The following is a 27,086-nucleotide window of genomic DNA, read 5'->3' on the forward strand; positions in this document are numbered from 1 at the left end:
AAAATTTCACTGTCTACAGGTGAGGTGCCGGAGGATTGGAGAGTGGCTCATGTTGTTCCGTTGTTTAAAAAAGGATCAAAAAGAAATCCAGGAAATTATAGGCCGGTAAGTTTAACGTCGGTAGTAGGTAAGTTATTGGAGGGAGTACTAAGAGACAGAATCTACAAGCATTTGGATAGACAGGGACTTATTAGGGAGAGTCAACATGGCTTTGTGCGTGGTAGGTCATGTTTGACCAATCTATTGGAGTTTTTTGAGGAGGTTACCAGGAAAGTGGATGAAGGGAAGGCAGTGGATATTGTCTACACGGACTTCAGTAAGGCCTTTGACAAGGTCCGCATGGGAGGTTAGTTAGGAAAATTCAGTCGCTAGGTATACATGGAGAGGTGGTAAATTAGATTAGACATTGGCTCAATGGAAGAAGCCAAAGAGTGGTAATAGAGAATTGCTTCTCCGAGTGGAGGCCTGTGACTAGTGGTGTGCCATAGGGATCAGTGCTGGGTCCATTGTTATTTGTCATCTATATCAATGATCTGGATGATAATGTGGTAAATTGGATCAGCAAATTTGCTGATGATACAAAGATTGGAGGTATAGTAGACAGTGAGGAAGGTTTTCAGAGCCTGCAGAGGGACTTGGACCAGCTGGAAAAATGTGCTGAAAAATGGCAGATGGAGTTTAATATAGACAAGTGTGAGGCATTGCACGTTGGAAGGACAAACCAAGGTAGGACATACAGGGTTAATGGTAAGGCACTGAGGAGTGCAGTAGAACAGAGGGATCTGGGAATACAGATACAAAATTCCCTAAAAGTGGCGTCACAGGTAGATAGGGTCGTAAAGAGAGCTTTTGGTACATTGGCCTTTATTAATCAAAGTACTGAGTATAAGAGCTGGAATGTTATGATGAGGTTGTATAAGGCATTGGTGAAGCCGAATCTGGAGTATTGTGTTCAGTTTTGGTCACCAAATTACAGGAAGGATATAAATAAGGTTGAAAGAGTACAGAGAAGGTGTACAAGGATGTTGCCAGGACTTGAGAAACTCAGTTACAGAGAAAGGTTGAATAGGTTAGGACTTTATTCCCTGGAGCGTAGAAGAATGAGGGGAGATTTGATAGAGGTATGTAAAATTATGATGGGTATAGATAGAATGAATGCAAGCAGGCTTTTTCCACTGAGGCAAGGGGAGAAAGAAACCAGAGGACATGGGTTAATGGTGAGGGGTGAAAAGTTTAAAGGGAACATTAGGGGGGGCTTCTTCACACAGAGTGGTGGGAGTATGGAATGACCTGCCAGATGAAGTGGTAAATGCGAGTTATTTTTTAACATTTAAGAATAAATTGGACAGATACATGGATGGGAGGTGTATGGAGGGATATGGTCCGTGTGCAGGTCAGTGGGACTTGGCAGAAAATGGTTCGGCACAGCCAAGAAGGGCCAAAAGGCCTGTTTCTGTGCTGTAGTTTTCTATGGTTTCTATAGATATACACCATAACAAAAGAAAACGAGCTCAAAACAAAACAAGCAGAATTAAATGATTTATTAAGAAGCAGGGCAGAATATATGATCCATATAACCAAATATAAGTATTACGCAGAAGGCAGCAGACCGAGCCATCTTTTAGCTGTAACACTCAAACAACAGGAAACTATAAGGTCTATACCAGCGATTAGATGTGCTAAACGTGGAATAGTATCTTCAACAGAGGAAATAAAGGAGACATTCAAGAATTACTTTAAAGAATTGTATACAAGTGGCTCAATTCCTTCTGAGAATGACTTCACGGTTTTTTTTAGTGGATTAGACCTCCCTACGTTGTCGTTAGAGGACACCAAAACTCTAGACTCTCCTATTACACTGGATGAGCTACTCAAAGCAGTTAAAGCTACAAATAAGGGCCGTACGCCAGGCATCGATGGCATTCCTGTGGAACTTTACCTAGTACTTTGGGATATTCTTGGACCAGTATGGTTAGAAACATTAAATTATGCTTTTGGAAATGGTGCTTTCCATAGAGATCTAAACACAGCCCTGATCACAGTTATACCTAAGCCCGGTAAGGACCCCTTGGAGTGTGCCAATTACCATCTAATCTCCTTGTAAATGCTGACCTCAAGATATTTTCCAACGTCTTCGCCAGTAGATTTGAGACAGTAGTTGGGAAACTAATTAGCCCAGATCAAACGGGCTTTATCAAGGGGCGTCTCGCATCTGATAATATTCTCCGGCTCTTACACGTACTGAGTGCAACAAATAAAATCCCACCTGCCTGTGCCTGCTGAAAAAGCATTCGATCGCCTTGAATGGCCATATCTTTGGAGAGTTCTAAAAGAATTTAAGTTCGGCGATAAATTTATCAATATGATTCAAACACTGTATGCTAATCCTTCAGCCTGGGTATGTGTAGGAGGAGGTTTCTCAGAGTTATTTGACATAGGACGGGGCACATGACAAGGGGACCCTTTGTCTCCTTCAATTTTAAATATATCTATTGAATCGCTTGCACACTTAATTGGAAACTCTCCTCAGATCTCCCCTATTACAATAGGTACAACATCGCATTCAATATCACTTTACGCGGATGACACGCTAGTTTATATTGCGAATGTTCAACAAACTCTCCCCTATGTTTTAAAAACACTGGAGCAATTTGGAGTTCTTTCAGGATACAAAGTTAATTTGTTAAAATCAGCACTGATGCTGATTAATACAGATAAAAGTAAGATGTCTCTTCCTCCCCAGATTAAAGTTACAAATGAAGTCCTCTACTTGGGTATTAAAGTTAATACTTCCCTATCAGCTGTGGCTAAAACAAATTACTCTTTAATTCTGAAAAAAAATAGAAGAAGATATTAATAGATGGAGACACCTGCCAGCATCGGTCCCGGCCCGTATATCGGTCATTAAAATGAACATCTTACCCCGCATTAATTTTAACAGCTCAATGACCCCATTTGCACCTCCAGCAGGATATTGGCAAAAACTGGACTCCTTACTACGATGCTATGTTTGGAATGGTGAACGATCCAATATAAAATGGTCAGTTCTACAATTCAAAAAGTCGAATGGGGGATTGGCATGTCCAAATTTTAAATTGTATCACTGGGCATTTGTATTAAAAAGTCTCAGCTATTGCTTGGAGGAGGATAAAGTTTCGTCCTGGAAAAATATAGAGCAAGAGGTAATAGCACCAATAATGTTGAAGGACTTTCTCCTTATAGGTATGTCTACCAAAAAATGTGATTTGTATTACGGTCCAATTTTAACCCATACAAGTGTTTAGAGCAGCAGAAAAATTCCTAAAATTTAAAAGCGTATGGTGTAAATCATCTCCATTACGGAACAATAATCGTTTTCTATCTGGGGGGAAACCATTCATTAACAGAACTTGGGAGGATAAAGGTATTACTACTCTTCAAGATATTAATAGGACAAGTACTATCCTTAGCTTTCAAGAACTGATAACTCGGTATAATATTGACAAACATCCTCCTTTCTTCTACTTTCGAGTAAGATCAACTTGTAAAGCCTATGGCGTTCCCTGGGGGTCAGATTTAAAGGACTATCCCATTTTAAGTTGGATACAGAGTGCTCCAGGACAGATAGTGTCATATATCTATGATAAATTAAATTCCCAGAATTATGTGCCCACATCGGGAATGAAAGCTTGGGATAGGGACATATCTGAATTGAGACAAGACTTAGACTGGGATGCGATTTGGGATAATGCTGCCGGTGCTTCGAAAAACCCAAATCATCGGTATATACACTTGAAATTTTGTCATAGAGCATATTTAACACCGAGAATTAGACATCAAATGGGACTGGTTCCTGACCCTTATCGCTCATTTTGCCCCCATGGAGCCATTGGCTCTTTTATACATGTTGTATGGGAATGTCCAGGGGTTTTTGGTTTGTGGGGGAAGGTTATCAGTACTCTTACAGAACTAATAGTGGTACAATTACCAATGGACCCCGCTGTACATCTTCTAAATGATGACTCCCACCTTTCCCTTACGGAAAAAACACGCAAAATCTGGCTGGCAGGCCTGACTGCAGCTAAGAAGATTGTAGTCCAGCGTTGGAAACCTCCCCAGGATATTTCAAATACTCACTGGCTTCGGAGCTTTTTGGACATTTCTTACCTGGAACTTTCATCAGCAAGAGTAAATGATGCACGACCAAACACAATCATATTGTGGACCAATTTGATATCTAACTTAAAAGATCTTTTGTTAAAATAGGAATGCTATGTCTGTGTATGTACTACTATTCAGTTGATTGGTGGAGGGGAGAGGGATGGGGAAGAGAGGGATTGAGGGGGATGGTGATGAAGGTTGGGGGGTATGTAATTGGCAACTGGTTGTATAGAATGTAATTTGTTGGTATTGCAATAAATAATTAATAATAAAAAAAGAAAGATAAGCTAGACTTAACGTTTCTTTTCAAGAAAGGTTGGCTAAAAATTCACTCTTGACTCAAAAGAGCATTGATAATTATTTTTTAGATTATTACATCTACAACTTACTGATCACACTAACATAGTATATTAGTGTGCTCTAAATATAATTATTTTTATGCAGGGATTCCCTGAGACCTGAAAATTCTTTCAAGTGTTCTTCCAGGGCAAAAAGTTTGAGAAAGGCTGAAATAGAAACACTGCCACACTTCGTAATTGCAATTACATGTTGGGCGCAGGACAAGTCCTCTGAAATGATAGCACTGAGGAATTTAAAGCTGCTGACATTCTCCAACTCTGATCCTCTGATGAGGACTAGCTCATGCATCTCTGGGTTTCTTCTCTTTTGAAGTCAAAAATCAGCTCCTTCATCTTGCTGACATTGAGTACGAGGTTGTTGTTGTGGCACCACTCACCTAAATTTTCAGTCTCACACCTATATGCTGATTCACCGTTACCTTTGATTCGGACATGTCAACAAACTTAAGTGTGGCATTGGAGCTGCGCTTAACCACACAGTCAGAAGTGTAAAGTGAGTAGAGCAGGGGAGTAAGCACACAACCTTACGGTGCAGCTGTGCTGATGGAGATCGTTGGGGAGATGTTGCCAATTTGAACTGACTGGTGTCTGCAAGGGAGGAAATCAAGGATCTAATTGTACAAGGAGATGTTGAGGCCAAAGTCTTGAAGCTTATTGATTAGTTTTGAGAGTAATGCTGAGCTGTACTCAATAATAAGTATCCTGATGTATGCATCTTTGCTGTCCAGATGTTCCAGGATTGAGTGAAGAGGCAATGAAATAGCTTCTGGTGTGGACTTGCCGTGCCAACAGGCAAATTGGAGTGGATCCAATTTGCTTCTCAGGCAGGTGTTGATGTGCTTCACCACCAACCTCTTAAAATGCTTCATCACTGTAGATTGAAGTGCTACTGGATGACAGTCATTGAAGCAGGTTACCACGTTCTTTTTGCGTACCAGTATAACTGAAGCCTGCTTGAAGCAGGTGAGATCTTAGATGTTGAAGTGAGAGGTTAAAGATCTCAGTAAACTCTCCAGCCAGGTCATTAGTACTCAGCGAGATAACCCATTTGGGCTGGATGCTTTCTGTGGGTTCACTCTTCTGAAGGATGCTTTCATATTGGACTTACAGACTGAAATTGCAGGGTCATCTCGGTCTGTGGGAGATTGAGATGGTTTGTCCATGTTTTGACAGTCAAAGCAAGCAAAGAAGGCACTGAGCACTTCTGGAAGTGAAGCCCCATTGTCACCTACGTTGCTTAATTTCACTTTGTAAGAGATGATAATATTCAAGCCCTGCCATAGCTGTTGAGAATCCTTCATTGATTCAAGTTTAGTCTGAAAACTTTGAAGAACAAATAAGTGTTTTTGAAGAGAATCTGCAGATACTGGAAATCCAGAGCAACACACACAAAATTCCGGCGAAACTCAGCAAGTCAGGCAGTATCTCTGGAAATCAATAAACAGCTGATTTTTTGGGCTGAAATATACCTTTAAATCAAAATATAGAAAGAAGTGTATTGGGACAATTATATATCTTTACATTCTTGACCAAAGACATGTTTAAAGAAAAAAAAATCCGATCTCCATTACTCATTTGCCCTCAGAAGTTATATTCATATTGGAAACTTAAAACACAACTTAATAAATATTGTATTATCCATGGAACTTGAACACTGTATTATCCATGAACACTGAATATTTGAAGGCAGGGAATGCATATAATGAGCCAATTCCTTGGACTTTTTAATGTTTGTTGAATTCATTGAACAATGCCATCCAAAGGAAAATATTACAGATGAGTCAATTTTTAAATATGAACTGAATTGCTGGCATACCAGTCAGCATCTGGAGAATAAAACCAAGGTTATATTTCATGTTGTCAGAAATAGGAAGTGCAAGAGATGATTTGGCTTAAGTAAGAACAGAGTCGGGAGAAAAAAAATTAAAAATTAAGATTAGTGATATCTGTGCAAAGCACATCTGATTAATTGACAGAGGTGATGGGAATACTGTGTTGATTTAGCAGTAATCTGGAACAAAAGGATATTGGGGAAGAAGGTGTTCGATTGAAAGGTTTATATTTATTGAAGTGAAACAATTTGCAATGGAAAGTCACTGATAAGCCTCTGGGTGCTGATTTCATATTTTTTTGCGATGGCATCGACATGTTTCTGAATGCGTCCATAAATTCCTTTCAACCAAAAGCCAGAAGTCATTGTACATATTGGTACCAATGACACAGGAAGAAAAAGAGAGGAGATCCTGAAAAGAGAACATGGAGTTAGACAGAGAAGAGGAGTTAGGAAGGAAACTGAGAAGCAGGACCTCAAAAGTAGTAATCTAAGGATTTCTGCCTGTGCCACGCGACAGTGAGGATAGGAATAGAATGAGGCAGCAGATAAATAGGTGGCTGAAGAATTAGACCGGGGGCAAGCACGTAGATTTCTGAATAATTGGGACCTCTTTTGCGGCAGGTGGGACCTGTACAAAGGGATGGATTGTACTTGAATCCAAGGGGGGCCAATATTCTTGTGGGCAGATTTACTAGAGCTATTGGGAATGGTTTAAGCTAATAAGGCAGGGGGATGGGAACCAGAGTGATACAGCTGAGGATGAGCCAATAGTTTTACAAGTAGATACATAGAAACACAGAAAACCTACCATAAAATACAGGCTCTTTGACTCACAATGCTGTGCTGAAAATGTGCTTACTTCAGAAACTACCTAGGGTTGCCCATAACCCTCTATTTTTCTAAGCTCCATGTACCTATCCAGGAGCCTCTTAAAAATACCCTATCATATCCACCTCCACCACAGGCACCAGCAGCCCATTCCACACACTCGCCACTTTCTGCGTAAAAGAAACTTACCCCTGACATCCCCTCTGTATGTATTTCCAAGCACCTTAAAACTGTGCCCTCTCATGTTAGTCATTTCAGCCCTGGGAAAAAGCCTCTGACTATCCACAAGATCAATGCCTCTCATCATCTTATACACCTCGATCAGGTCACCTCTCATCCTTCGTCAATCGAAGGAGAAAAGGCCAAGTTCACTCAACCTATTTTCGTAAGGCATGCTCCCCAATCCAGGCAACATTCTTGTAAATCTCCTCTGCATCCTTCCTATAGTTTCCACATCCTTCCTTTAGTGAGGTAAACAGAACTGAGCGCAGTACTCCATCCTTCCTTTAGTGAGGTAAACAGAACTGAGCACAGTACTCCAGTTGGGGTCTATACAGCTGTAATATTACCTCTCGGCTCTTGAACTCAATCCCACAGTTGATGAAAGCCAATGCACTGGATGCCTTCTTAACTACACAGTCAAACTGCGCAGCAGCTTTGAGTGTCCTATGATCCCTCTGATCCTCCACACTGCCAACAGTCTTACCATCAATGCTATATTCTGCCATCATATTTGACCTACCAAAATGAACCACCTGATACTTATCTGGTTCGAACTACATCTGCCACTTCTCAGCCCAATTTTGCATCCTATCAATATCTTGCTGTAACCTCTGACAGACCTCCATACCATCCACAACATCCCCAACCTTTGTGTCATCAGCAAATTTACTAACCCATCCCTCCACTTCCTCATCCATGTCATTTATAAAAATCACCAAGAGAAAGGGTCCCAGAACAGATCCCTGAGGCACACCACTGGTCACTGATTTCCATGCAGGATATGACCCGTCTACAACCACTCTCTGCCTTCTGTGGGCAAGCCAATTCTGGATCCACAAAGCAAGGTCCCCTTGGATCCCATGCCTCCTGACTTTCTCAATAAGCCTTGTATGGGGTACCTTATCAATTGTTTTGCTGAAATCCATACACGCTACATCTACTGCTCTACCTCCATCAATGTGTTTAGTCACATCCACAAAAAATTCAATCAGGCTCGTAATGCATGACCTGCCTTTGACAAAGCCATGCTGACTATTCCTAATCATATTATGTCTCTCCAAATGTTCATAAATCCTGTCTCTCAGGATATTCTCCATCAATTTACCAACAACTGAAGTAAGGCTCGCTGGTCTATAATTTCCTGGGCTGTCTCTACTCCCTTTCTCGAATAAGGGAACAAGAGCTGCAACCGTCTAATCCTCCGGAACCTCTCCCATCCCCATTGATGATGCACAGACCATTGCCAGAGGCTCTGCAATCTCCTCCGCTGCCTCCCACAGTAGCTGTCCTGGTGACTTTTCCAACATGATGCTTTCCAAAAGCTCCAGCACATCCTCTTTCTTAATGTCTATATGCTCAAGCTCTTCAGTCTCCTGTAAGTCATCCCTACAATAGCCCAGGCTGTTTTCTGTAGTGAATACTGAAGCAAAGTATTCATTAAGTATCTCTGTTATCTCCTTCAGTTGCATACATACTTTTCCACTGTCACACTTGATTGGTTCTATACTTTCACATCTTATCCTCTTGCTCTTCACATACTTGTAGAATACCTTGGGGTTTTCCTTAATCCTGCTCACCAAGGCCTTCTCATGGCCCCTTATGGCTCTCCTAATTTCATTCTTAAGCTCCTTCTTGCTAGCCTTATAATCTTCTAGATCTCCATCATTACTTAGTTTTTTGAACATTTTGTAATCTTTTCTTTTATTCTTGACTAGATTTTCAATTGCCTTTGTACAGTATGGTTCCTGTACCCTTTCTCATTGGAACACAGCTATAAAATCACTTAAATATCCCCTGAACATTTGCCACATTTCTGCTGTACATTTTCTTGAGAACATGTTCCCAATTTGTGATTCCAATTTATGCTTCCAAGTTCCTGCCCAATAGCCTCATATTTCCCCTCCCTCCATCTAAATGCTTTCCTAACTTGTCTGTTCCTATCCCTCTCCAATGCTATGGTAAAGGAGATAGAATTGTGATCACTATCTCCAAAATGCTCTCCCACTGAGAGACCTGACAGCTGACCAGGTTCATTTCCCAGTACTAGCTCAAGTACACCCTCTCCTCTTCTAGGCTTATCTTTGCTGGAAAAACCAATTTCCCCCAGGATTAATAAAGTATGACTATGACTATGACTATGACTATGATAGTAAGTCAGGAAGCTTTCCTGAACAAAGTAACAAACTCCACCCCATTTAAACCCCTTGCTCTAGGGAGATGCGAATCAATACTGGGGAATTTTAAATCTCCCACCATGACAACCCTGTTATTATTACACCTTTCCAGAATCAGTCTCCCTATCTGCTCCTCGATGTCCCTGTTACTATTGGGTGGTCTATAAAAAACACCCATTGGAGTTATTGATCCCCTGCTGTTTCTAACTTGCACCCACAGAGACATAGAAGACATAGACAATCCCTCAATGACTTCCTCCTTTTCTGCAGATGCGACAATATCTCTGATCAACAGTGCCACGGTCCCCACCTCTTTTCCCTCCCTCCCTACCCTTTCTGAAACACCTAAAGCCTGGCACTCGAAGTAGCCATTCCTGTTTCTGAGCCATCCAAATCTCTGTAATGGCCACAACATCATAGCTCCAGGTATTGATCTACGCTCTAAGTTCATCCGTCCTTTTCATGATACTCCATGCATCAAAATAGACACATCTCAAACCATCAGTCTGAGCGTATTCCTTCTCTATCACCTGCCTATCCTTCCTCTCACACTGTCTTCAAGTTTTCTCGATCTGTGAGCCTTCTTCTGTCTCTTCAGTTTGTTTCCCACCCCCCAGTAATTCTAGTTTAAACTCTCTCCAATAGCCTTAGCAAACCTCCCTGCCAGGATACTGATCCCCCTCGGATTCAAGTGCAACCCATCCGTTTTGAACTGGCCACTCCTGCCCCAAAAGAGGTTCTAATGATTGACAAATCTGAATCTCTGTGCCCTTGCTCCAATCCCTCAGCCACACATTTATCCTCCACCTCACTCTATTCTTATACGCACTGCTGCGTGGCACAGGCAATAATCCCGAGATTACTACTTTTGAGGTAGTAATCCTTATTGTAGAGGTCACGCCTGCCCCAGAAGAGGTCCCAATGATCCAGAGATATGACCCCCGCTCCAATCCCTCAGCCACACATTTAGCCTACTCCTCACTCTATTCCTATACTCACTGTCACGTGGCACAAGGAATAAATGCCGAGATTACTACCTTTGAGGTCCTGCTTCTCAACTTCCTTCCTAACTCCCTGCAGTCTGTTTTCAGGTGCTCCTCCCTTTTCCTACCTAAGTCATTGGTACCAATATGTACCACAACTTCTGGCTGTTCACCTTCCCGCTTCAGGATGACGTGAATGCATTCAAAATCATCTCGGACCCTGGCACCTGGGAGGCAAACTACCATCTGCGTTTCTTTCCTGCGTCCACAGAATTGTCTGCATGACCCCCTAACTATCGTGTCCACTATCACTGCTGCCATCCTCTTATTTTCCCTACCCCACTGAGCCACAGGGCCAGACTCTGTGCCAGAGACACGGCCACAGTTGCTTCCCCCAGTTAGGTTATTTCCCCCCCCCCCCCAAAAGTACTCAAACAGGAGTACTTGTATGTCCCGCAGACGAAGAAGTTCTCAAATGGTAGGGGTAGGCAACTGGTTGACAAAGGAAGTTAAGGACTGCATAAAAGCCAAGGAAAGGGCATATAAGGTACGAACCATGAATGGGAAGTTGGATGATTGGGAAGCTTTAAAATCCAACAGAAGGCAACTAAAAGTGCTATAAGAAGGGAAAAGATGAAAATGAGAGCAGACCAGCCAATAATATAAAGCAGGATGCTAATTTTTTTTCATTTATATAAAGAGTAAAAGGGAGATGAGAGTTGATATTAGACCACTGGAAAATAATGCTGCTGAGGTAAAAATGGGGGACAAAGAAATGGAAGATGAACTTAATGGGTACTTTGCATCTGCCTTCACTGTGTAAGACAGTAGCAGTGTTGCAGAGGTCCATGAGTGTCAAGGAGCAGGAGTGAGTGTCATTGCTATTACAAAGGAAAAAGTGTGAGGCAAACTTAAAGATCTTAAAGGTGATTAAGTCACCTGGGCCAGATGGACTACATCCCAGAGTCCTAAGAGAGGTTGCTGAAGAGATAACAGATGCATTGGTCATATCTTTAAAGAATCACTTAATTCTGGTATGGACCTGAAGGACTGGAAGTTTGCAAATGTCACTCAACTCTTTAAGAAGGGAGGAAGTCAAAAGAAAGGAAATTATAGGCCAGTTAGCCTGACCTCAGTGATTGGGAAAATGTTGGAGTCTATTAGTAAGGATGAGGTTTCAGGGAACTTAGAGACTAATGATAAAATAAGTCAAAATCAGCATGGTTTCTGTAAAGAGAGACCTTGCCTGAAAAATCTGTTAGAGTTCTTCAAGGAAGTTACAAGCAAAGTGGACAAAAAAGAGACGGTGAATGTTACTTACTTGGCTTTTCAGAAGGCGTTTGATAAGGTGCCACACATGAGGCTGCTTAACAAGATAAAATCCTATGGCGTTACAGGAAAGATACTGGCATGGATAGCGGATTGGTTTACAGGCAGGAGGCAGTGAGTGGGAATAAAAGGGGCCATTTTTGTTTGGCTGACAGTGACTAGTGGTGTTCCTCAGGGGTCAGTATTGGGACTGCTGCTTTTCACATTGTTTATCAATGATTTAGGCAGTGGAATTGATGGCCTTGCGGCAAAGTTTGCAGATGATACGAAGATAGGTGGAGGAGTAGGTACTGCTGAGGAAGGAATGTGATTTCAGCAGGACTTAGACAAATTGAAAGAATAAGCAAAAAAGTTGTCAGATGGGATACAGTGCTGGGAAATGTATGATAATGCATTTTGGTAGAAGGAACAATAGTGCAGACTATTATCTAAATGGGGAGAAAATTCAAACATCAGAGGTGCAGAGGGACTTAGGAGTCCTCATGCAAGACTTCCAGAAGGTTAATTTACAGATTGAGTCTGTGGTAAAGAGAGCAAATGCAATGTTGACATTTATTTCAAGGGGAATAGAAAGCAAGGATATAATGATGATCCTTTTCTAGTCTTTACTACACTAGTCAGGCTGCACTTAGAGTATTGCCAACAGTTTTGGGCTCCATATCTCAGAAAGGATGTGTTGACATTGGAGAGAATCCAGACTAGTTTCACGAGAATGATTCCAAGGATGAAGGGGTTAGCATATGAGTACTGTTTGGCAGCTTTGGGCCTGTACTCACTGGAATTTAGAAGAATGCGGGGGGGGGGCATCTCATTGAAACCTACTGATTGTTGAAAGGACTAGATAGGGTAGGTTTCGAGAGGATATTTCCTATGGTGGGGGTATCCAGAAATAGAGGGGTGACCCTTTAGAACAGAAGTAAGGAGGAATTATTTTAGTCAGAGAGTAGCAAATCGGTACAATATTCTGCCACAGAGTGTGGTGGAGGCCAAGTCTGTGTGTATATTTAAGGCAGAAGTTGGTAGTTTCCTGATTGGTCAGGGCATCAAAGGATATGACAAGAAAGCAGGTATATGGGGTTGAGTGGGATCGGCCATGATGGAATGGCAGAGCAAACTCAATGGGTGGAACGGCTTAATTTTGCCCCTTTGACTTATGGTCTTATGAAGGTAGGATTATATATAGATATTTGTTGCAGTCTGCAATGATTCCCCAATCAACTAAAAATTAACAGTTTTGAAGAATTAGCAACCTATGACTGACAAACATGATTTAAAATATATTGTGAAGAATACCTTATCAAAAATTGAAATACTTGAGAATGCATTAAGTGGAATCATTAGTGTATTGTTAACTGAAAGGACATGGTAATAGGTTAAAGATATAATCAAAATCACTTGACAACTTGAGGTAACATTTTACCTGCAAATCTGTTGGGGTCTGCTACTGTATTTGGTGCTCCCGATGCAGCTTCTTCTAAATTGTTGAGGCCCAATGTAACTTGGAGGACCTTTTGGTTGAGCATCTTCACTCTTTATATGGAAAATAAAGTACAGTTGACGTTTCGGGTCACAACCCTTGGGAAGGACTTGATGCTGCCTGGTTTACTGAGTCCTCCAGCATTTTGTGTGTGCTGCTTGGATTTCTCGCATCTGCAGAATTTCTGGCTTGTATTTTTCTGCGTGAATCATATTGATGAACTTTAGCTTATGCAGAAGTCAACTTCCTATAAAAGACGTTGCTTCATCAATGTTCTGTTCTACATTCTCATCACTGGCATGTTTGGATCATTAAATTAAAAGTTTCATGTTACTGGTTCTGATGATGCTTTCTGATGATAATTCACCAATGAAGCTATTGTTGGAAGAATCTCAGATGGTGATGAGGAGATGTACAGAACCAAAGTAGATTGGCTGGTCAAGTGGTGTTACAACAACTTTGCATCAACATCAGCAAGACTAAGGAATTGATATGGCATTCAGGAAGGTTGAATAGGGAAAATCATACCAATCCTCTCTGAAGAGTCAGCAGTGAAGAGGGTGAGCAGCTTCAAACTCCTGGGCATCAATATCTTTGTGGATTTTGAATTGACTTTATTACTTACATCTTTCATATCCATGAGGAGTAAATTTTTTTACATTAAATGTGCAATGTGCAATTTATAGTAATTTATAATAAATAGTATGTACAACAGGATAGTCAATATAACATAGAAATACAGTTGTGTCAGCATGAGTTAAGCAGTCTGATGGCCTGGTGGAAGAAGCTGTATGGGAGCCTGTCGGTCCTGGCTTTTATGCTGCTGTACTGTTTCCCAGATGGTAGCAGTTGGAACAGTTTGTGGTTGGGTGACTTGGGTCCCCAATGATCTTTTGGGCCCTTTTTACACACCTGTCTTTGTAAATGTCCTGAATAGTGGGAAGTTCACATTTACAGATGCGCTGGGCTGTCTGCACCACTCTCTGTGGAGTCCTGCGATTGAGGGAAGTACGGTTCTCATACCAGGCAGTGATGCAATCAGTCAGGATGCTTTCAATTGTGCCCCTATAGAAAGTTCTTAGGATTTAGGGGCCCACACCAAACTTCTTCAATTGTCTGAGGTGAAAGAAGTGCTGTTGTGCTTTTTTTCACCCCACAGCCGGTATGTACAGACCACGTGAGATCCTCATAAATGTTTATGCTGAGGAAGTTAAAGCTGTTCACTCTCTCAACCCCAGATCCATTGATGTCAATAGAGGCTAGCCTGTCTCTATCCCTCCAGTAGTCCACAACCAACTCCTTTGTTTTTGTGACACTAAAGGAGAGGTTGTTTTCTTGATGCACTGTGTCAGGGTGATAACTTCTTCTCTGCAGACTGCCTCATTATTATTTTAGATTAGGTCAATCAGTGTAGTGTCATCAGCAAATTTAATTAGCAGATTAGAGCTGTGGGTTGCGACACAGTCATGGGTATACAAAGAGCCCTGAGGGGTACTGTGTTGAGGGTCAGAGGGGCGGAGGTGAGGGAGCCCACTCTTACCTCCTGCTGGTGCTCAGCATATTGATAGAAGCAGTATGAATGCAGGCCAGCGACTATACGTCATTAGGTCTTTGGGAAGGTTTTGTATGTAACCAAGGACTGGCAAATTTCTACAGATGTACAATGGAGAGCATTCTGACTGGTTGCATCACAGCTTGGTAGGGACTAGACAGTACATAAAATCTTAGCTTCAGCTGGCTCCATCACAGCTACAAACCTCCCCACCATCGAGCACATTTTCTAAAATCGGAGCCTAAATAAGGTGGTATCATCGTTAAAGTCCGTCATCATCTGGGACATACCCGCTTTTCAATATGACAATCAGAATCAGGTTTATTATCACTGACCTGTGTCATGAAAATTGTTAACTATCAAGAAGGAACCTGAAGACCCACAATGCTTTAGGAAGAGCTTCTTCCCCTCTGTCATCAGATTTCTGAATGGTCCATGAACACAACCTCAGATTCCTATCTATCTATCTATCTATCTATCTATCTATCTATCTATTCATTTATTTATTCTAACTGAGTCACTTGTTATTCCTGCACTGAACTGTTGCCACAAAACACAAATTTCATGACAGTGACAGTAATTCTGACTCCGACAAAAAAAACTGTGACAAGAAAAATGCATTTATTTTGTCAAACAATAACACACACAAAATGCTGGAGGGACTCAGCACGTCAATCAGGACTCCATGTCCTGATGAACAGTCTCTGTCCATAAACTCCATGTCCTGATGAAAGAATGTAATTTTGATTCCTCTCCTAATTTGTTTATGTCCTACAGCCCATAAAATGTTTGTACTACTGTTTCCTTGAAGGACTAAGATCCCTGGATGAATACATCGAATATACAAAGATCTTGTCCCACTTGTTGGATGGAATCCAGGACTTCTTTTCAGGGATGAATGAAGAGAGGGAAGTTTTGGAGCAAAGATCGAAGGAGAAAAGCATCAACATTAAACATAGTAATTGAGAGACCAGAAGAAGTAAAACACTAAAAATTGTTCCACATTCAAATCATCCTTCCTGTCACCTAACAAAGTATATCAGCATCTGTGCCTCCTTATAATCACAGTGCTAAATCCACTAAACTGCTTCTAGGTGATAGTGTCAGGTTAGACACTTGTATTTAAAAAGGCCTGTATGTTTGCTGAAGGTCTGTATGTTTACTGATGGCTCCTGGGGTGTTTTGTCAGGTTTCTGCCTGATGTGAGAGAACTCAGAGTAACATGGTAGTTGCTGGATTTAGGGGCCTGTCTTCTCTCATATGTTAATTGCAAAACTCAAATGACTTATTAATTTTTTTTTCTTTTCATCAAGCATTTAGCTGCCTAGCCATTGATGAGAAGAAATACTTTAAAATGCTTAGGATATAACTTGATGTTACTCCCCTGATTACAAACAACGCAGGATGATGAGTCACATTATTTTTAATTATTTTTATTTTATTGTGATACAGCGTGGAATAAATTATTCCAGCCCTCTGAGCCACACTGCCCAGCTATTCCCCAATTTAATTCTAGCCTAGTTATGGGATACTTTACAATGTCCAATTAACTTACCAACCGGTATGTCTTTGTACTGTTGGAGGAAACCAGAGCACCCGGAGGAAACCCATGTGGTCACGGGGAGAACATAAAATCTCCTTACAGGAGTTGAACCCGGGTCACCTACACTGCAAAGTGTTGTGCTAACTACTCTGCTACCATGACGCTACATTAGAACAGAAAATTCTTGAAATACTCTGTCAGTCAAATTGTTTCTAAGCTTTATTTTTGTAAATGTATTCATTTTCTTTGCTGCTAACTCATTCAGAAACTCAGTACTATTACCGCTTTTAGAAGTTGTGCAGAGGCTTTTAGTTCTCTTAAGTGTAAATCCTAAGGTACTACTTTGTACTAAAACAGAAGTCCTTAGTGCCCTGACATATATTAAACGTGGGGTTTAGATGCATGGTGTAGGTGAATTTGAAGGCTACCATTCAATTAAACAATTTTAAAGACATTTTAATTGCGTTCCTGTGAAACTGTGTCTCTGAACATCTGTGAATTCTCTTGAGATTATCTCTGAGTTAACCTTGCTGTGAACTATTCATTTATTCTTCATTACATACAGGGTTTCACTCCTTTTTTTGCAATGATGGACAGATCTTTTATAAAGCATCAACCATTTGATTTTATAACTTGGGTCAGCATGGTTTGGATTAGGAATATTTTTGTTTCAATTCTACGAAGTTTAAATCAAGTAAATATGGTATTAGAAGTCTTTGAAATAACCATATGGAGTTATATCCCAATATATTCAATGAACTGAAAAAGAGAAGCATGGTAAATGATCCTTTAAATCTGTGCATAGTGCCAGATCATATGGGAGAAAAGTGGTAGTATTTCATGGGGGTGTGGTGATGGTAATAATAATTTTTTCTACAGTATGTTGTGATGATCTGGAATATGTGTCTAAAATTCTGCTGAAAGAAAATTTAGTCATCAGCTTCAAAGAGCAATTTGATATATCAGAAAACAAAAGTATTGGCAATGACAGAGAGATGAAAAAAATAAGCAGGGGAATAGGATTATATGAAGAGCTCTTTCGAAGGACCAGCATCGTCACAATAGGTGAAGTTCCCTCTATGCTTTATAATGATGTAATTCTATGATTACAAGAACAATACCGGATCAGCCATTCTGTTTAATGGCTTTGAAGCAATGCATTAAATTATGTGGACATGATGAGTTTTTGAAATACTTAAACAGAGTTGCAAACATTAAAAACAATCAACCAGAATGTTAACAAGATTTGGTACAAGAAAGCCAATGACCTAAAAAGCTTCAACAAAAAGTACTTTACATATTAAGATAAGTAGCATAATCTTATTCCGACTTGAGTTATTCAGACAAACTACATGCACAAACACCATCAATTCCTTAAGTCATCTTACAATACTTGATGAATCATTTCTAAAATATGCAGAGGCAAAGTTGAAATAAATGACAGAATTTGCATCAAAAATCATTCAGCTCTCGAAATTAGCAAGTCTGAGACTTCAGTACTTATGTTCTACAATCTTTCTATTCATTAAGCTGCCTAATGCCCATTCTGTAACAACTTGCTGCTGGGTTAATGTTACTGACCGTGGAACATGAGATGTGTCCGTCTTTATTAGCCTTAACCAAGTTAAAGGAATCATTCAACGGGATTCAGTAAAGATGACTTTATACTGTCAGGCCAAAGAGCCAAATGTTCAATACAGACCAAAATAATCAACACATATTAATAGCCACTGATCGAATAAAACATCTTTAAGAAGGAAACCATATTGTCTGAGCTGTAGGAAGCTCAGTACATCCTTAGCAAATGTTAGTCCTACTTAAAAACAGGAAGTACTAACACTAATGAACAGTTCAAGCAGTTGAAGAGGGAGAGAAACAAGTTAATTTTTTTCAAGACAGTGACCCCAAAAGTCCTTCAACAGAACTGGAGTACTGAGGTTAAGAACATTTTACAGATATATATATATGACAGGTAACTGGAAGTCAGCTTTGCCAACTGATTTCTGAATGGACATTGAACCCATGGACTCATTACTTTTTTTAATTTCTATTTTTGCACTATTTATTTAATTTAATTATTTTCTGTAGATACATATATACTTACCATAATTTCAGTTTTTTGTTTTCTATTATTGTGTGCTACTTATGCAAAAACAAAAAATTTCAAGATATATCCAGGTGATATTAAACCAGATTCTGATTCTAACCAGTTCAGTACTCCAAGAGTTTTGTGCTTTTGTTTCAGATTTTGCACTTCACTTTTACGTATGCAATAATAACACACTTTAAATTCTTAGTAATGAAGTGTACAACTTACTTTGTTATAATGTGAAAGGCATGAAGTGCAAAACAAAAGAATACGCATGCCCTTATCACAGTAAATATATGTGGCTGGAATTCCTTCCTAAACCAGATTTCTATTAGACCAGATAAAGGCGTGGACCCAAAACATCAGCTGTCGTATTTCCCTCCCTACAGTCACTTGACCCTCTGATTTCCACCAGCAGTTAGTATTTTGCACTCCTGATTCCAGCATCTACCACCTTATGCCTCACATTAACGTCATCTTTGGGACTCTGAACTTGCTTGTTGAATTTATCCAGTCACATGTGGTGGCATTAAAGAAATTCTATTTTAAAAATATAATTTGCTGATATCTAATTTCACATTCTTGCTGCAGACAATTACTATTTTCAATGCATATCTGTTAATATTATAAAGAAGTCAGTCTTAAATGTGTAAGTGCAAATCTTCTTCGTCGATCATTGTACTAGATAGAGTCCAGCGTTACAGTTTCAAACTCTTCTTCTGGTCTGTGATTCTTCCACCTAGAACTACACTTACCCATCTTATTAAGTGGATGCTATAATAACAATGAGTGCTCATGACACTGAATCTAAGAGAATTGGTACTTGAGTGCTTTGCTTTAATATTTATGTGACAAAGCTGTTCTATAAATTAACTGTGCCTCAAAGACTGATGATTCAATGAGGAAATAATTTTTTTTTTTTGGCTGAAAGATGAGTGAAGGGAATGGCAAGAACTTAGCTAGTATCAGTTTAGGAGATTGTTGTCCTAGATGTCTTTTCGATATATCACTGTTCTGCTGTTCTACTGATATCAGGGCTTAGATTTCATTATCTGTGAAGGAATGAAGAAGAGAGAGAGAGAGCTTTACTGGCTTGTATGAAGGGCTGAAAACTTGAAGAATTTCTTTTTCATGACAGAAGAAGATTAGTTGGTTTACAAATTAAAACGAGTTGTAGATTGGAAGAGTCAGTGAAGAAGACAGGTAAAAGGATTTCCTTGCCTACATAAAAGGGTGTCACAGTATCTATTTTATCCGAATGGTGTCTACAACCTCTAGAGACTGGAACACAGATGTTAATTTAACCTTCCTAATTGTTTAGTCTGGATGATGAATGTGATAAATTCACCACAACTTTTATGTCCTCTCCCAACAAACCAATTGCATATTTATCAAGTGATGCTGTTCACCAGACTTCAAATCAATGCATTGATTAGTGTTTAATTTCAGAAGTTATTGATTTGCTAATTATTGCAGGAATTCAGAATATACACAAAATATCCTGTTTTATATTCTTTCCTCTCTGTTACTGACAGCACCCTTGAGGATTTATGCCAGAAATTCCTGCCAATGCTAAGCAACCCAAGTTAGTTACCAATTTACAAAAAATGTCCTCACTCACCTACTGCAAATGCAGCTACCGATGATAAGCCCTTTTGTTAGGGTGACAGCAGTGCCTAGCAGACATAAAGGTCACTACATGAAGTGAATCGGAAGGCTGAGAAAGTGGGCAGTGCATAGAATAAGCTCTGCTTGTGAAACAGCTGTAAACGACTAAGTACCCAAGTTGCTGTCAAATAGCTTCAATAATTTCAAGATGATTACATAAGTATTAAAACTATTTTTAATTAAAAATAAAATTAAAAATAATAGGCAAGTGCCTAAAACAATTAAAAATCTTTAACTCAATTCAGACTATTGTGAATTGCTTCTTTCTCACATTGTTGTCTTTCCTTCTTTCTTCACCTTTCAGCTGAATGGAATAATTTTTCTGTATGTTCAGTGGGTAGATACCCTATTAATGTTTTGTACCTTTATTTCTTTAAACTAACTCAAAGGAAAACACGAGAGTCATAAATGTTTGTCGAGCTACGGGTTTACTTTTAAACGAGGCATATATGTATCATGTGCTAACGTGGTGACATATGCAGTTAATGTATTTTTACCTGTAACCTGTAATTAATTATTTAAATGAACAAGAATGCTTAATCATCTAATATATACAATATTACTGACATATTACTTAAATATTAAATACACAACATACCCCAATGTTGGTGTTGGAACTGAATGCCTTCAAAGCCTCAAGACTCGTTCATCTAATTTGGGAGCCTTCTGTTTATGCAGTGTTAATTGTGAAGGATGTCGTTTACAGTTAACAGACCAGAATACAAGGATACAACCAACAATTGCAAGTTCTTAGTAGAGACTAAAGTGTGAGTGATTTCAATGAAACCGCACAGTGTGTGGTACGCTGTAAGAATTATCACAACTGCGATAGCACGGTGAAAATGATCATGAAGAATTACAGTCCTTCTCTCATGACTCACCCTCTCCTCTTTTATACTGGTTATGTTCCCTTTTTACACTCAGTCCTGATCTAAGGTCTCAACCTAAAGCAGCAACAGTTTCTTTCCCTCTGCAGATTCTGCTCAATTTACCCTGAATCCCGCTGCAGACTCCAGCATCTGCAGTTCTCCTGTAACTTCATTAGATGCAAGAATTAGTATCCAGTACAAACAAACAAAGAGATAAATAGAAAACAACGGGATTATTTTTTCCTGTTAATTGAGTCTGCACCCATTCCACCACAACCCACTTCCCCCTCTCTGGCACTCCTTCTCTGTCACCTGTCCTATACCCCTCCACTGTTGCTATTCCCAACATCCTTTATTCCCACCAGATTTACAAATTCGCTCTCTGTTCCACGCTGACAAATACAGTACTGTGCAAAAGTCTTAGGCACCATGGCTAGATATATATGTGTGCCTGAGACTTTTGCACAGTACTGTATTTATGAACAAATATTTATAAATGTGAAATTTCTGTAACCAATCATATCTATTTCAATGTGTAGTCATGGATAAACTGCAATAGATGAGTTAGAAAAAAACATCATTAAGTTTTGTCTGGACTTATCATGTTAACATATCAAATCTTATTGTCATGGATATGTTTTATACTTCATTTATATGGAAGTAAAAACCAGCCCATGACTATTGACTTCCTGTGTGTGGTCAGAACTTTTCATGGGATATCCAGTATGTGTCATCCTCTGCAATTCATGGGATAATCCATCTATTGTATCTGAATCCCTGTGAGGGTTGTCTGTAAGCCAAGCAGGAAATGCAGTCAATGTTCTCAACTATGAAGTGTAATTCTCTGGAGGATATCAGATGGTCATTTTCACTTTCTGTTTTCCTGACAGTCTAAATGGCTTATGTTTCCATAGTGTCAAGTGTTATTGGCTGTCCAGCAGAGATCAACAGTCTCTGCTATTAAATTAAATACCAGTTCCACTAGCGTACTACTGGATGATTTAGTATAACTGCTATTTTTATAGCGTGGAATGTAAGACTGTGCATGTCAATATGACATTTAAATTAATTAATCATTTTGGAATCTCTCATTTATGCACACACATCTGTTTAATTGTGAGTTGGTTTCAAGGTGTTTACAAAGGAAGAACACACAAGAATGTTAACAACTTATAGACGTCCGATCTGATACATGGCGATTTTGGACTCCATCCTGATTTGATGTTACTACTGTTTACTATTTGTCATCTCATGTTTGAAGGTGGCATTAGATTGCTTGGAACTGGGATCCTCTGCTTTCCGTCACCAAAAGGAGCCAAAAAAATTCTCATCTAAAGCCAAAAGGAGTTGCATGGAAGTATCCTTGATTATTTCCTTTAAACAACAGAAGATAAGTCTGGGGTACAGTTGAGAATATGCAGGAAATATCAAATTTTGTCAAAACATAAAAAAAAATTCCTTCTATATTAACTATAAAATTCATAAGTGCCTCTAGAGCAGGGGTTCGCAACCTGGAATCCAGGGACCCCATGCACAATGGAATTGGTTCACGGCTGAAAAAGGTTGGGAACTCCTGTTCTAGAGAAATACCTGTGACAATTTGTCTGATATTTGACATTCAAGGCCCTGGAAATATTACTGTTTTCAATCAAGTTGATACAACTTTACTTAATTTGTATTCCCTAAATTATTATTTGTTAAGATCTTGATAAGTTTATGTTCAACTATGGACAATTATTTATGCTCTTATCTAATGGTGTTTATAATTGACCTATAACTTTTCAATTCATAGATGTAGGCTCAGTTGAAGGTCTGGCATATCATAAAGCATTGGATACCCTTTACTGGACAAGTTCAACAACATCGACTATCACAAGGCATACAATTGACCAAGGCAGATTTGGAGCTTTTGACCGAGAAATCATTGTTGAAATGTCTCCTGATGACCATCCTCACGTACTTGCAATGGATGAGTGCCACAAGTAAGAAGGTCATTCTTTGATCGTACATTAGATTCAATATAATTGCTATTTTGCTATTGTATGTGTCAGTTTTCTGACAATCTAAAGAGCCGACAATTTTAATAGTCAAATTTCATTTCTTGGCATGTGGGGATTGTAGTCTGTGCTGTTTTCAGCGTTCATGGATAAAAACACAAGTATTAAACCTGCTGCCAATACATAAAATGGTTAATGTTGTTTCCCAAGGTATTAATGTTGTTGGATTAAATCAGAAAAGTAAGCTATAATTCAGCTTTTTATGATTCCAAGTACTCAAGTCACCTTCCATATGTACAAAAGTCTTCTTCATCTGCAGATGAAAGAATTTCAGACGCTAATAATCTGAAATCAAAACAGAAATTTCAGAAACTCTGAACTTTGAACAAAGGGTCTTCAATTTGAATGATTAACTGTGTTTCTCTTGCCAGACTTATTGTCTGACGTATCCCTTACTGTCTTGAATTACATGTCTGTACTTTTAGTTTCTTGTGGACAAGTGAATGAAGAGCTTCAAAATATGAATGGATCTTACTCAAGAAATACAAATATCTCTGTTCTACTCTATAGATATCTCTACAATCCTTATTCTTGCACTGCTGATTGAAACCCTTTATTAAAAGAAACATTAGATTTTTGGCACAGTCATTTCTGTAGAATATATACACAATGTCCCAGTTGGACAGTTGATTTCTTCCTGTTAACACATTTATAATCTAACGTATGGCTTTGGAAAATTACAAAGTAATAATTCATTTATAATGAGCTCAATTAGAAGGATTTCTAGAGCAGTACATTCCTTCAAAGTAAGTCAAATCAGTGTGGACTTTGACCAGTGTGGGTATCCATTCTAGGGAAACTATGGCCACTCTTACTTTTGGATGCAGTGCATTCATAACCATAACAGGACATGCATAATCTTTTAAGGAAAACAATCCTTGATAATATAATAAACCCTTTGGGCATGTGCAGCAACCAGTGGGCTATGAGGTTTTTCAAGCACCTGAATTGGTTAATTGTTGTTTAATGAGAATCATTATTGCTTAAAGTTCTTTGCATTCTTCTTCAGCAACTTGCTCTTAATAATTGTGGTCTCTCGGTGCTTTCTGTATAAACTCAAGTTTAGTTTGATAGGCTTGGGAATCCTATGTTACTTATATTATTTAAGCAGCTGTCCAGTTAGTGTTAATCGTGGGATCCTAGTTTTGAGAATGATATATCTCACAGTGTCGTTCGACCGAGCCGCCAATGTACTGTTGGATTTCTTACGAATAAACTTTGTTTGTTGTCTCTACATTGGAGTCTGTCTTTCCTCCGCACTTGGGTTCCGGCATTGCCAGCACATGTCATGATAGTTAGTTTGCAGAAGCAAATCAGATAATAAGAAATGATAATATGAAACAAGAATGTCAAAAAAATAATTTTGTGTTGATTGTTATGCATGTTCTATTAAAATACAGCTAACATGAGAAATATATTCAAACATCTAATAGGAGCCTCTGGAGGGAAAAACAGATGCTAGATATAATGGTTTATCAAAGCAACATTGTTTGTATGGCTCCCTACAAAATGGATTTAAAAGAACTAATTGAGATTTCTATCTTATTATGTTTTTTTTGTCTGTGATAATCACCGTAACATATTGCTTCTTCACTTCTAATTCTTTCCGGCTTTCAGCAGAGGTTAATCACTGGAAATTGGTTCAATAACGTTACCCTCATTAGAAAATGCAATTCAAGTTCAAATTTTGTTTATAGCTTCGTTGATTATTTTGAATACAGTCCAGCCATATGCAGTAGAATTGTATCACCTCTCTGATGGCTAGGCCTTAAATTAAATCAATTCCTAGGGTAATGTTTATACAGTACAAAATCTTTATTGAATTTAATGGTAATGTTCACCATTATACACAACGCCTATCAATGTTGAAACTATATCAACACACAGAAAATGCTGGAGGAACTCAGCAGGCCAGGCAGCATCTATGAAAAAACGACAGCTGATGCTTCAGGCTGAAACCCTTCAGCAGGACTGGAAAAAATATGCTGAGGAGTAGGTTTAAAAGTTGGGGGTGGGGGAAATGACAGGTAATAGGTGAAACTTGGAGAGGGAGGGATGAAGCAAAGAGTTGGGAAGTTGATTGGTGAAAGAGACAGAAGGCCATGGAAGAAAGAACAATGTGTGGGGGGGGGGGAGGGAGGAGCACCAGAGGGAGATGATGAGCGGGCAAGGAGATAACATGAGAGAGGGACAAGGGATGGGAAATGGTGTAGGAGTAGGAGTGGGGGAGGCTTTACTGAAAGTCTGAGAAATTGATGTTCATGCCATCAGGTTGGAGGCTACCCAAACGGAATAGAAGGTATTGTTCCTCCAACCTAAGTGTGGCCTTATCTCAACAGTGGAGGAGGCCATGGATGGACATATCAGAATGGAAATGAGAAAAGGAATTAAAATGGGTGGCCACTGGGAGATTCCGCTTGTTCTGGCAGACAGAGTGTAGATTGGGCAAAGCAGTATCCCAATCTACGTTGGTTCTCACTGATATTCAAGAGGCCACATAGGGAACACCAAACACTGATCTCCCTCCTGGTATTTATCCTTGCAAGCAGAACAAGTGCTACACCAGCCCCTACACCTCCTCCCTCACTTCCATTCAGGGTCCAAAACAGTCTTGTCAGGTGAGCCAACACTTCACCTGTGAGTCTGTTGCGGTCATATACTGTGTTGCCTGTATATTGGTGAGTCTGTTTGGATAAGGCATGAACATCAATTTCTTAAACTTCCAGTAATGACTCCCCCTCACCCCTTCACCATTTCCCATCCCATTGTCCCTCTTTCATGTTGTCTCCTTGCCCGCCTATCGTCTACCAATGGTACTCCTCCCCTCCCTTTTTTCTTTCTTCCATGGCCTTCTGTCTCTTTCACCAATCAACTTCCTAGCTATTTTCTTCAGGACTCCCCCTCCAAGTTTCACTTATCAACTAGCACTTCTCTCTCCTCTCCCTGCACCTTTCAAATAAACTCCTCAGATTTTTTTTCTCCAGTTCTGCCGAAGGGTTTTGGCCTAAAATGTCAACTGTAGTTTTTCCATAGATGCTGCCTGGTCTGCTGAGTTCCTCCAGCATTTTGTGTGTGTTGCTTGGATTTTCAGCATCTGCAGATTTTCTCCTGTTTGTGAATGTTGAAACCATGGAAAGTTAATGGGCTATTTTTATATGGTGTTCTCAGACTTTAATAAACAAGTTTTACAGAAAACCATTGTTAAATATCTTTAACAATGCGCCAGTGCATAAAATGCATTAAGTGTTTCACTTCCTATTTTGCCATCCTTCCCTTGATTGATGTAGTGGTTGTCGTTTGTGTCTGATGATGACAGGAAACCTGAACTTAGGTTTTTTAAAGTGGGAAAAAGTGATGCAGTGTGGAAGTACAACTCTCTTGACCTCAGAAGTCTGGGTTTAGTGGTACAAACACGCATCACAAACTGGGGACTTCCTTGGTTGCAGTGGCTGGCCATGACTACTTCTGTGCCTTGTCATGCCTTTTTCTCTGCATGGAGTGTTGCAGTACCACCTTCTTGGCCATTGGATCTCACTGTAGCTCTCATTCACCCAGTGCACCAGAACTGACTTTGCATGCTAGGACAGGCAGGCCCATATCTCACCGGAGTATGAAGCCTCTGTCTACCCTAGATTGTTAGATGTTTCTGAACCTAACAGAAACACTAAAACACTTGTACGTCAATATAAGAATAAGCTTTGATTTTAAAGCAAAACTAAATACTGGTCTGGTATCACAATCTTTCGTAGCTGCAAAGAGAAGTACATTTCCAAAAACAATACTTGCATGTTCCCAGTAGGCTGCCAGTGACTTTGTAGACACCAACTGATTTACTGTAATAAAAAAAGACCTAATTTTTAAAATCAAAATGAATGTGGTATTCCAGTGGTTAATTTGATACATTTGACTGTCTCTTGCTTGATACCACATTAATAAATATCCATTTTCCTAGATTTAATAAA

The 27,086-nt window shown here is 39.5% G+C and overlaps 1 protein-coding gene across 3 annotated transcripts in view; it reads left to right on the plus strand.

Moving 5' to 3' along the window:
• Window positions 1-27,086, plus strand: part of LOC134346855 (low-density lipoprotein receptor-related protein 1-like) — a 2,119,020-nt gene that overhangs the window by 1,760,020 nt on the left and 331,914 nt on the right. For all 3 annotated transcript variants that reach the window (XM_063048628.1, XM_063048629.1, XM_063048630.1), the window contains one exon: window positions 22,860-23,049. In XM_063048628.1, the coding sequence (XP_062904698.1) occupies window positions 22,860-23,049 (190 nt within the window). The remainder of the gene's footprint in view (window positions 1-22,859; window positions 23,050-27,086) is intronic.

The sequence above is a fragment of the Mobula hypostoma genome, chromosome 5 (genome assembly GCF_963921235.1).
Source record: "Mobula hypostoma chromosome 5, sMobHyp1.1, whole genome shotgun sequence".
In the NCBI taxonomy this organism is placed as follows: domain Eukaryota; kingdom Metazoa; phylum Chordata; class Chondrichthyes; order Myliobatiformes; family Myliobatidae; genus Mobula; species Mobula hypostoma.